This window comes from Brachyhypopomus gauderio, chromosome 1, assembly GCF_052324685.1.
Source record: "Brachyhypopomus gauderio isolate BG-103 chromosome 1, BGAUD_0.2, whole genome shotgun sequence".
In the NCBI taxonomy this organism is placed as follows: domain Eukaryota; kingdom Metazoa; phylum Chordata; class Actinopteri; order Gymnotiformes; family Hypopomidae; genus Brachyhypopomus; species Brachyhypopomus gauderio.
In genome coordinates, this window is record NC_135211.1 from 20855635 (window position 1) to 20867594 (window position 11960).

The following is an 11960-nucleotide window of genomic DNA, read 5'->3' on the forward strand; positions in this document are numbered from 1 at the left end:
GTTCAGAAAACATTCTATTCAGAATTTTGATTTAGAAGATTCAGGAAGAACATAGTATTTACAGTACTGTTCAGCAATACCTCAAATACACAACGAAGTATTCACTCCCCTTTAAAGTCCTTTAAACGCAATTGTTGCAAGATGTAATTTTATTGCAATCCATTATGCTTTTTCAGTTAGTCATTTTTGTAACAGAATATTTTCTTATAGAAATCGAATATCACTTTGAATTTAAATGTTTTAGGCAGCATAATATATCAACATCTCATTTGTAATCCAGATAATTCTAATAGGGTTAAATACAGTCTACAGCAGGAAAACCATGTACACAGTTAACTATTACACACATAGTGTATAACCCAATAAGGATGATTCATTACAGCAGCTGAGAGGACTTATATAACTTCTATAAATTCTATAACTTCTATAACTCTGCTGGGTGTCCATCGACAACATTCATCGATACAGTCACAGCTGGCTGTGATCAGGGAAATCAAGCAGGCTTTCAGACGGGTATCAGCACACTGGGAAAGTGTGTGACGAGTGTGTGATATCACACACACAAGTGAGCCTCACCTGTAACTGCAGTTGTCTGCTGGTCACCATGGAGCGCAAGACAGAGAGACTGGACTCTGGGATTGGTGTTGTGTAGGGTTTTCGTGGCGATGTGGGTCGCTGTGGCGATGTCTGTCGCTGGGGAGAGGAGGACCGAAGCAAAGGCAGCAGAGACGAGGAGATGCTCTCTGAGTCGGCCTCCGACGAAGATGTCAAAACCGCACAGTCAGAGTCTGACAGCATCACCTGGAAAGAGCATGAAACAGACAGACAGAGAAAGAAAGTGGGAGGGAGAGAGAGAGAGAAAAGAGGATTAAAAGGGAGAGATGGAAACAGAGGATAGAAGTAAAATAAAAGGGGGAGAGAGAGGTAGAGAATTGGAAAGAATGAAAAAGAAGGATGGACAAATGAATGGAAGAAAGATTAAGAAAGAAAAATAACTGATCAGCAACGTTGAGCTGAATTGAAAGATGTGAATTTAAATGGTGTGTTGTACATGGTAAGATTATGGCATTGCATGTGTTTGTATGTGAGAGAGAGAGAGAGAGAGAGAGAGAGAGAGAGAGAGAGAGAGAGAGAGAGAGAGAGAGACTCATATGTGTGTGTGTGTGTGTGTGTCAGTTTGCATGTCACCTGGGCAATGTCCCTCAGTGTGTCCAGAAGAATCTCAGTGTGAGCTCTGAGTGTGTGAAACCCTGAGTCTTCATCCCCACTCTGCTCCTACACACACACACACACACACACACACACACACACAGACACACGGACACATATACACGCACACATGCCAAAGATTATGATACAGGTAATAATTACATTCTTAAGCCTTGCATGTGAATGTATTTTAAATAGCCACAATAAATACAATTACATCAAACTGAACTGAACGCAACATAACTAAACAAAAATGTAAGTGAATTGAGCTGAACTGAATTATATAACTGAACTGAATTCTGTATACCTCCAGTCTCCGGGTGAGAGATACCACCTCCTGGTCTCTCTCTTCTACTCGAGCCTTCAGTCTCTCCACCTCTCGCACGGCTTCTGTTAGCCTGCACCACAAATATAAGATCGAGTTCAGAATACACTAAAGCAGCACCCTCAGGATCAGACAGTTCCAGCCAAACTACTACCCCATAATCATACCATCACGCACTACCCCAGAATCATACCATCACGCATTACCCCAGAATCATACCATCACACACTACCCGAGAATCATACTATCACACACTACCCGAGAATCATACCATCACGCACAATCACAGAATCATACCATCACGCACTACCCCAGAATCATACCATCACGCACTACCCCAGAATCATACCATCACGCACTACCCCAGAATCATACCATCACGCACTACCCCAGAATCATACCATCACGCACTACCCGAGAATCATACCATCACGCACTACCACAGAATCATACCATCACGCACTACCACAGAATCATACCATCACACACAACCCCAGAATCATACCATCACACACACAACCCCAGAATCATACCATCACACACACAACCCCAGAATCATACCATCACGCACTACCCGAGAATCATACCATCACGCACTACCCGAGAATCATACCATCACGCACTACCCGAGAATCATACCATCACGCACTACCCGAGAATCATACCATCACGCACTACCCCAGAATTATACCATCACCACCATGAATGCTTCACCAGCATACGAATATCACCCAGGTGTGTTGTATCTAAACCAGGGATGGGCAACTTCTATGATAAAGAGGGCCAAAATTTTTTCAGCACTATTATTGGAGGGCCACATGACCACACACTTCAAATAATTGGATCTGAAAGACACTACAAATTATTCTCAATAAGAACACATTTTAAATGAATTCAGATCTGCATGTTTATTGCACCAACATCTATTTTCTGCATATAAATGCATTAACATGTCCTTAATAAGCAACAAAGACAAAACATTTGCTTAATAAAAAAGTGCAAAAAGGAATTTGAACTCCTTAATATCAAAGAACTGTAACCCGTAGCGCGCTGCGGAGCGAGGAGGCGGACACAAACGCTGAGAAGAGCGAGATTTAATAAGGGCAATTCCATAGGCGAAGTCATTTGTACAGGCACGGGTCAAAACGGGAGAGCCGTCCAAGTGGTCAACAGGACAGGTAGGAGTCGTAACAGGAGAGCCATACACAACGGAGACAGAAAATACCAGAACAGCGATGACAGATAATCCACAAAACCGAACAAACCACAAATAACCGACAACGGGCGAAACACAGAGATACAAGTACACAGGACTAAACTAGACACAGCTGAACACAATGACAACACGGGCGTGGCAGACAGAGGGAAACCAGGACAACAGACACGCAGGGCGGGATAACCAGGCAAGGAACAACACCGACACGGGAGAGGGGGGCGTAGCCCTACGTGACAAGAACAAAAAAGTCCTGCTCTATCGGTTTTTTTTCTTTTAATTATTAAATTATTATTGATCTATTTGCGGGCCGCACTGAGGGCCGCACACGGCCCACGGGCCGCCAGTTGCCCATCCCTGATCTAAACTCTATGGGCCAGAGAAGTCTGGCCTGTTTTGATCATGCTGGGTTTTGAGAGGATGCCTGATGTCCATGCTAAGGATGGAAGGACCTGCTGTTGAGCTCTGCTCTCTCTGAGTCACTCTTGTCCCGCAGGGTCGTCATCTCCGTCACTCGCGCTCTCAGCTGCTGCTCCAGCACGGCCCGCCGGGTCGCCTCGCGCTCCAGAACCAACGCCGAGCCGTCCTCATGACCCCGAAGCGCCGCACACACGCCAACACACTGCAGCTGCACACCCTGGGCCGCCTGCGCGAGGTCATTACGCATGTGCGACAGGTCCCTGAGAGTGAGACAGAGACACAGACAAACAGGTCCCTGAGACTGAAACAGAGAGACAGATAAACCAAGGAAAGATACTTGTTGATCATCTCTAACAAAATAAACAAATATGCAATATGACCTCAGTGTCACTACTATTATTTATTTCCTCTTTTCTGAGTCCCAGTCATTTTTCACAATATTTCCAGAGATTTCAATGCAAAGTCCTACTTTGAGTATCTCAGCGTTTATTTCAGATCTATTGGCAGTGACTGTATTGGCAGTGACATTTCAGGCAAAAGACTGTGAAATGGCATGGTATGCATGCAGTGGGTTTCTCCAACCTCTCGGTGGCGCTCTTGAGTTCAAAGACGTTCCTGCGGAAGCCAACCACCTGCCTCCACAGAGTGAGCAGACGGCTGTGTTCACTGCTGAAGTACTGATGGAATGACTGAAGAGTCAAGACAAGATGGAGAATTGTGTTAACCTCAGAGATGTGACACAGAACACAGGAAGTGTAAAGCTCCCCTTGCAAAGAACACCATAAAGTCAAGACACTTTTGCATGTTTACGAAGCAATTTAAATATCATATGTGAAGTAGTGCTGATTATGATTATGCAAATGTGCAACTCAGAAACATTCCGTCTTAAGCCTACGTGGTGAATGCAACTAATAGCTGCCGTAACCCACCTCTTCCTCTCTCCTCCAATCAGACTCCCTTTGCTCAAGCTCCTCCCTTGCTTTCGTCCAATCAGCTGTGAGCCTGCGTATGTCCTGGCTCAGTGCCTCATTGGCTAGACCAGCCTGCTCCAGCTGCTCCCGTAGCATGGCGTTTACAGCAGACAGACTGCTGCTTCTGTTCACAAACAACACATCCCCTTTAAACAATTTACCGTCTACAACATAACATCTCTTACATAGCAACAGGTGGATTTTATAGTCATGTGCTGAGGGTTGAGTGAGGTTGTGCTTGGGAAACTGGGAGTTGTAGTGAAGTATGATGGGAGTTGTAGGCTCTGTCCAAAATGCCGTACTTCCCTCCTATACAGTACACCAAAGCAGTATGCGATAAATGGTCGTATATCCGAATACATAGCATGCATTAAGCAGTAAGCAATCCAGATGGCTTATTGAATCAGCAGCCATTTTGAAGTATGTGATTCCAGCACACTGTCCTATCCCATGATTCAACTGGAGCATTTGACGTCATACGATGCAGGTAAAATGGCGGACGTAGTCCGAGATTGTATGCATACTACCCAGTCACCTACTGAAAGAACATACTGCTTTAATGGTTGAGCAAAACGTACTGCATTGAAATCTAGTGCCTACTGCTGAAGTACCCTATTTCAGATTGAGCCGTAGTGAACTATGCTGGAAGTGTAGTGAAGTACGCTGGGAGTTTTAGTGAAGTACACTGGGGGTTGTAGTGAAGTATGCTGTAGGCTGAGGGTCATTATCTCAGTCCAACCCAATTTTACTGACTCCACAATGATTAATCTCAAGTGAGTCTCCACCTGACCTCAAGACACACCGTGAGATTAGAGAGTGACCTCAGTTAAGTGTGTAAGGACACTCGCTGATCTCCACTGACTGAAAGGTTACTGATTGACTTCCGTTGAACAAGCAGGATGACTCTGGGATATCAGAGGTGTTTCTGACCTCTGCTGCTCCTCCTCCAGACGTATGAGAGCTGCCTCCAGTTCTCCACTGGGTTCATCCTCCTCCCTCTGGGAGTGTCTGTTGGACAGGTCAGCCCGGCCCTGGAGAGGTACCCTACGATTATTGGGACTCACGCAGGCACAGATAAGACAGGTGTAGGGTGTGTGTGTGTGTGTGTGTGTGTGTGTGTGTGTGTGTGTGTGTGTGTGTGTGTGTGTGTGTGTGTGTGTGTGTGTGTGTGTGTGTGTGTAGATTGTGTGTGTGTGTGTGTGTAGATTGTGTGTGTGTAGACTGTGTGTGTGTAGGTTGTGTGTGTGTATGTAGGTTAGGTGTGTGTGTGTGTAGGTTGAGATTGTTCTTGGTTGAAAGCCAACAGCAGCACTCACACACTGCTCCAGCTCAGATGATTTCTCCAGCAGAGACTGCTCCAAATCACTGCATTTCTTCTTATACTGGAGAACCTGATCACACCCACACACACACACACACACACACACACACACACACACACACACACACCAGAGTCAGGGAGAGATGTACTATGTCAGCACCCTAACTGTGATCAGGACACTACTTAAAAAAGAATGACACGAATGATAATGAATAAATGAACGGATGACTATAAAAGAGTGTGGGCGGGGCAAGTTGGGCAGGGCAGGGCTACTGACCTTGGCCTGCAGTTTCTGGACCAGCTGAGCCTGCCTCTGCTGCCCCTCCTGGTAGGCGTTGAGTTTGCGCTTGTAGGCGGCCTGCTCCTCCTCCAGACGCCTGCGCAGCTCCACGTTGTGCTGGGCCAGACTGCGACACTCTGACGGGTCTCCACCTGCACCACCCGCCTCCAACCGCAGGGTCTGCTCAAGCTGAGGGTGCACACACACACACACACACACACACACACAAACATACGTGTGCGCAGACACACAAACATACATGTGCATGCACGCACCCATACACACACACAAAAACATGTGTGCACGCGCGCACACACACACACACACACAAACATGTTTAGGACGAGTTATCTGATTGTACTATATGGTCTTGCAATAACATTTCTAATTCATACTCATAAAATATTTCTCTTCATTGATATTCTGCCTACATGTATATGTAGTCCAATATTATTGTCTGAGATCAAATAAATTTTAACCCTAAAAGCCTCATAGGAAAGAACAATAAATGTATCCTTTTCATTTGGATATTACTGGGCTATCAAATGGATATCACATTTCTTGATATTCAAGAGCAGATATAGGAAGACACAAAAAGTTTACCAAACACATATCCATGGAGACATCCCTAGCCAATGAGAAACATGCATCCTCGTCGCCATAGGAAACGCTCAGGACTGAGGCACCTAGTGAAAAGCCTATGAGGATTTACAACTAAAACCGACACAGCATGTGGACAAGCACATTGTCCTTACTCCCATATCCATATCCATCCTGCTCCTGCTCCTGGGCCATAGGTGAGACAATGTGCTGCTTATTCTAATGGAGCATTACACATCTGAAGTTTCAAACTGATCCAGGAACTGTCAGGTGACACTTAAGTTAGAATCACAATAAATCAAAGCTGTGACACTGTGGCTGTATGCACACGGCAGGATGTTAAACAGCAACCCCCATAACACCTCCCAAAACCACCCCCCCTCTCCCAACCCACCCTGTTTACAGTTTCCATGGGTGACAAATGCCATGGCAACATGCCACTCCATTTCATTCCACTCCTCATTGCTACGGAGATGGGTCTGGTCTCCCTCTCACACACAAAGGAAACCAGGAAAGAGAAAAATGAAGGGGAGATGATTTGTATTCATCTGAGATTCTCCACAAACAATGAAAACAGCAAAGGCGCGTCTGCACGGCAGAGACAGGTCAACTCTGGGCTTCTTCTGGTCAAAGCAGCCAATATGTCCTGTTAAATAACACGGTCAATCATTGACAGAGTTTGTGGCATTTCCTGATGCTGCTCATATAACGTTGTTTATCTTGCATGTAACACAGGACCAAACAAGCCAAACAGGTGCATCAGTCACAGAATTCCAGCCCTGGCCACGGAACCCTACAGAAGGCCCTCAGAACACGCACGAGAACCCACCGCCTTACAGACCACCAGTCCAATATGCTGAGGGCTGGTCTGATCTTTGTGCTTGTTCTTGGATCTGATTAGATCCATAGGTTTATGGCTTGGACTTCCATTTGAACCATTACTACTGTGTTATAAGATGTCTGGTAAAGCAGACTTGGACACAGATGCAGGCGTGGGACCTCAGACCTGCCACCTGTGTGGCTGTGGGCAGGTCATTACCATGGATGGGGGCGTGGCAGGGGCATGTCTGGGGGCGGGGCATATGTATGCTCTCACCCTCTCACTGATGGCGCTGTATTTGATAGCCAGCTCGTCACGATCAGCACGACTGTGGGCCAGCAGGTCCTCCAGGCGACCCAGCTCACTCTGCAGAACCCGGTTCTCCTCCTGGAGGGACAGGACTGAGGACATACTGTTGCTGGCTGCAGAAAGAGAGAGAGAGAGAGAGAGAGAGAGAGAATGAAGAGAAGAAAACCATTACCTGCAGATCAGTAAAGGTAATCTCTCGTTCCTACAATAAATCTTTGTAACCAGTATTGTAGTGGGTTATAATAAATACTGAAAAGGAAAACCGCTAATGTTTCTGCAACTACTGCTACCATGACCATTTCTCCATCATTACCTTCATCCAGTCAACCTCAGTGGACATGAAACTCTAAAATGGTTCATAATACTGCTGCTTGTTCAACACACTGACTCAAGGTTTCAGTTCGTTATCATGCACCTCACTGAAATGAACAATCCCCGTCCAGAACATGACCTCACTGATGACCTCATCAGGGTCTGTCTGCTCTGTAGAGGTTGCTCTGTAGAGCACCAGGTCTTCAGCAGCAGTTCCATCCTTCCATGCAGAAGGTCCATTTGGAGCTGGCAAGATCGCAAGCACCCAGAGGAAAGTGATGAGCGCGTACCGTTGTCGTTCAGGTTCTTGGTGACGATCTCCCTGACACGCGCAGGTATGCAGCTGGGCGGTGAGTCGGGGGAGGGGCCTCGTACCGTCAGCCTCTTCTCTTCAGACAACACACTCTCCTCCAACTTCTGCAAGTCATAGAAGATAAATAACTGTATTCCGACTGTATGTGGATCGTATGTGTCACAGAGTACGGAGACAGAGCTACCCCAGTCACCATAGCCAATCAACTCATTCTCAAACTCGTTCTGAACATGAAGGTCTGAACAAGCACTTAGTTGTGGACTGAACACACAGCACTAAACATAAAGTCGTCTGAACTTTTCCGATTATGCTGCTCTATGTGCAAGTTGGCGAACAGTAATTCAGAACAAATATCTAAGCAACTGTTCTGCTGATCTAAAACCTGCTTCCCACTGCCCTATCCTAATATAATATAATCCCCATCAGTGAAACAGAAATTAAGAAACTGTTCTTAGATCAGGTTTGTAAGTGCAAATTCCACTGCACACCGCAGGTCCTGGATTACACAGCGGTAGGGACAGATGGCCGCGCGACGGTGAGCGGTGCTGGCTAACAGAGCTATATATTTAGAACAGCACACGGGGAGTTGGAGCAAACAACATCTCACAGCAAGAAGAATATTACAAATAAATGATCAGTATCACAACTAAAATAAAACATAAATGCAAACAATAAGAAATCTGGGAAACGGGGACTAGGACGTTTCTACAAACACCCCCCCCCCCCCCCAAATGCACAACTAAACGGAGTTCTCTGCCGCTCGCGCCTCTTCGGTATGATAAAATAAATCAGCGTCACCTGGATCACCGCCTCCAGTTTGGACTCCGCGCGAGGGTTATCGGAGCTGCTCATTGTAGCACGCGGCAGGGTTTTAAGCGGCAGGGAGAACCGAAACCCCGTACTTCATCGATCAATGATGTTCTACCGACTCACCGCTATTCGCAAAACACAAATTATTAGTTTCGCAAAGAGCCAGGAATTCGAGATTATTTGAAACACGTTAGTAAAGAAATTAAACGAATTTACGTCTATTTTTTTAAGGGTAAAGAAAGTCCGTTTGGGGCGCTTCTCCGTCCCACAGGTGTTCGGGCCACTGGCTCCCACGCACTCGGACTGAAGGACATGGGAGAGAGGGTGATTAAGAAGATTTATCACCCCACCCCTCACGCACCCCACCCCCGAGCACCCTCTGTAATCTACAGCACGCCATGATTCCCCGACCTGAGCAGTGCACAGGTGCGGGCCATGTCCAGAATATGTAAAACTAATATCTCATGGCTACAACCACCAAATAACTAACTAAATAATAATAATAAATAATAATCAGGTAGACCCGATTTAACGCTTTCTTGAAATCAATAGCACGTTTATTCATGGCATCGATTGATGTGATTTTTTGTCTCGCTTGCGCTATTTGCAGGATTATCACGCATGGTTATAAATGGTAAATGGTAAAGTGCGTTGATTGAAACACCAATCGAATCCTTCCATATTTTCGCGCAGACTGGTGGACTCTCCTCGCACATGTGCGAGTTACAACCTTTACGGACACAACACGCGCGACTGCGCGTGTCGTGATGGAGCCCACCAACATGGTCAAGTGGTCTTTAGTGTTCCCGTTGCCGTGGTTACAGACATATCTACAAAGAGAGGGGTCTCCACTGAAAGCGTCAGACCTTTTTCAGCAGTGATCCAGAGTGCGGGCTCAAAGCGGGAGGGTTTGAAAGAATACACATATAAATCCAGGAATTCATATTTATGGAAATACCTGTTTACAGCCAGTTGATTTAGTGTTCGTTGATTTAATAAGTTACGTCTTACTATTGAATGATGTTCATCTTAATGAATAAAAATCTGCACTCTTAGAAATTAAGCAATATATGCTTTCACGTTTAGATTTAATGTTGTACAAAAAATGTGGTTATACAAACATATTCTATAATGTAGACTTTTATTTTGACATTATGAGCAACGACTGAACATTCACTAACAACTTTCTATTTTAGATGCTGCCCTCTTGTGGTATCCTACAAAGCGGCAAGTCAGTACAGAGGCATATAGATGATTTTAAAAGTCCGTCGAAATTTAAGTTTAGTGGATTTCAGTTGAGCTGAAAGAAAAATTCGCCAGACAGTTCTGCTCATATACTCTACATTATTATGTGCACATATATTATTATTTTAAAAATTGTAATAAAGGTTTAACTAGTACAGGCACAGGTCTTCAGTACAGTACAATCAACTGTTTTCAACATACATCAGTGATGGGTTTTAATTTACTGAAAAAAGTGTGACAGCATGTAAGGCACTATTACAGTGTAGGTTTACCCAGTGAAGTGGTTCATCTATGAATATGTAAGGCACTATTACAGTGTGGGTTTACCCAATGAAGTGGTTCATCTATGAATCCCGTATAGTGTAAGACAAAAAGTAATAATCTCTTGGTTAAGAAACTCCCACAACGTTCCACATCAACTAGGAACACTCCCCCCCCCCCCACACACACACCTTATTTTTGGAGAAAAATACGTTGCCGTACCAGGATTAGAGCTCAGCAATGCAACTTCCGATACTGGGAAATAGGCTTGACAACGATTGAGGTCATTTAGATCTAAATTGTCTATTAGCGACATGCATGGACGTAATTTTGTAATAAAAAGTGGGGGGGACATGGATTCGTCGCTATTTAAATATTTGGTTTTAACCGTAAAAACTGGGGGGGACCAACACCAGCTTTTGAAAAAGTTACGTCCGTGGCGACATGGAACATTGTTACCATCAAGAAGCCGAGGATCTAACATCAATAAATACCAAAGTTTGTGCAACGCGTGTTTGATCCCACGCGCCCGTACACCCGTTTGTCTTCGTTATGACAGCAGCGAAACTAAGCTCTAGCAAGACTGTTTATCTGCCTAGGCTGGACATAGTCGGCAGGCTGTCCGATGGGTTCTGACCATGAGCCGATGACCAAGTGAGAGAGAGAGCTGTTAGAACACCCGTGTTAATCCACTGGAGCCTTACTTCCTATTCGCATATCTGTTGGGTGCAACCATACACCCACTATTTCCTGCACACAAATCTCGACGCACGCACAGCATAGGCTGGTACGCACGCTGTAATGAGCGGATACACGTACCTTCGGTAGAAAGAGCACGAGTTCCTGGGTGGCATTGTTGGTCCGCTATGCTTCGCCTGTCACCGCCCTTATGCTTGGCTGAGATTTGAAATAAAGCGGTTACAGTTGAAGATATTGAGATGTTTGGATGCGGATTCGCTCAGCGGTTTATCCCGAGCCTTTTCCGGGGTGGGACTAAACTGAGTTCGCCTAAATTCTCACAACCAGCTCGTTCGCTCAAGGGTTCGCGCAGGGTAAACTCTCCCGACACCGGTACGCGTGGACAACCTCAATCACAGTCTAATGTAGCCGTGTGAGCTGTAGGGATGATTTTATAATAGATTAACGCCACAAAATCTTGAAAAGCACTTAGATATTTTTAAAGTGTATAGTGCATTAGTGCCCATGCAGGTATATTACAGTATATCCGTTTCAAGGAAAATTGGCCATTTGGTGGCAGACATGAATGAATGAGATCAAGTGCACGCAAGAACATACCCCGTTAGAGAAGTCATAAGCTTGAGTTGCTTTTGCAGAAGGTACCGGTTGCGCATACATACTGACAATGAGCGCTCAACAGAGCAGCACAACAAATCGCGCCATGGAGACCATAAGCGCGCGCGTCCAGACAACTGAAGGCACTTTAGCGCGTGACGTTTCGCCGAGAGGGCACAAGCTCACCCGGGATCCAGCACAACAACGCGCTTTGTAGACAAGAGCCCGTACAAGTCAGTCCTAGGACCACCAAAAAGC

At 45.5% G+C, this 11960-nt stretch overlaps 1 protein-coding gene across 7 annotated transcripts in view; it reads right to left on the minus strand.

Moving 5' to 3' along the window:
- The window catches only part of crocc (ciliary rootlet coiled-coil, rootletin), a 33238-nt gene extending 21411 nt beyond the window's left edge, over positions 1 to 11827 (minus strand). For 2 of the 7 annotated variants that reach the window (XM_077001694.1, XM_077001713.1), the window contains exons 1-12: positions 11706 to 11826; positions 8071 to 8197; positions 7436 to 7581; positions 5737 to 5928; positions 5455 to 5529; positions 5069 to 5169; positions 4097 to 4262; positions 3750 to 3856; positions 3200 to 3427; positions 1517 to 1607; positions 1189 to 1275; positions 577 to 801 (exon numbers count right to left, since the gene is read on the minus strand). In XM_077001694.1, coding sequence (XP_076857809.1) covers positions 577 to 801; positions 1189 to 1275; positions 1517 to 1607; positions 3200 to 3427; positions 3750 to 3856; positions 4097 to 4262; positions 5069 to 5169; positions 5455 to 5529; positions 5737 to 5928; positions 7436 to 7581; positions 8071 to 8197; positions 11706 to 11765 — 1605 coding nt within the window. In that variant the 5' untranslated portion in view covers positions 11766 to 11826. Of the gene's footprint in view, positions 1 to 576; positions 802 to 1188; positions 1276 to 1516; positions 1608 to 3199; positions 3428 to 3749; positions 3857 to 4096; positions 4263 to 5068; positions 5170 to 5454; positions 5530 to 5736; positions 5929 to 7435; positions 7582 to 8070; positions 8198 to 8891; positions 9211 to 11228; positions 11396 to 11705 lie in introns of those variants that run through there. The other 5 variants (XM_077001684.1, XM_077001675.1, XM_077001703.1 and 2 more) reach the window with 5 other exon arrangements.
- Between the last annotated feature and the right edge of the window lie 133 nt (positions 11828 to 11960).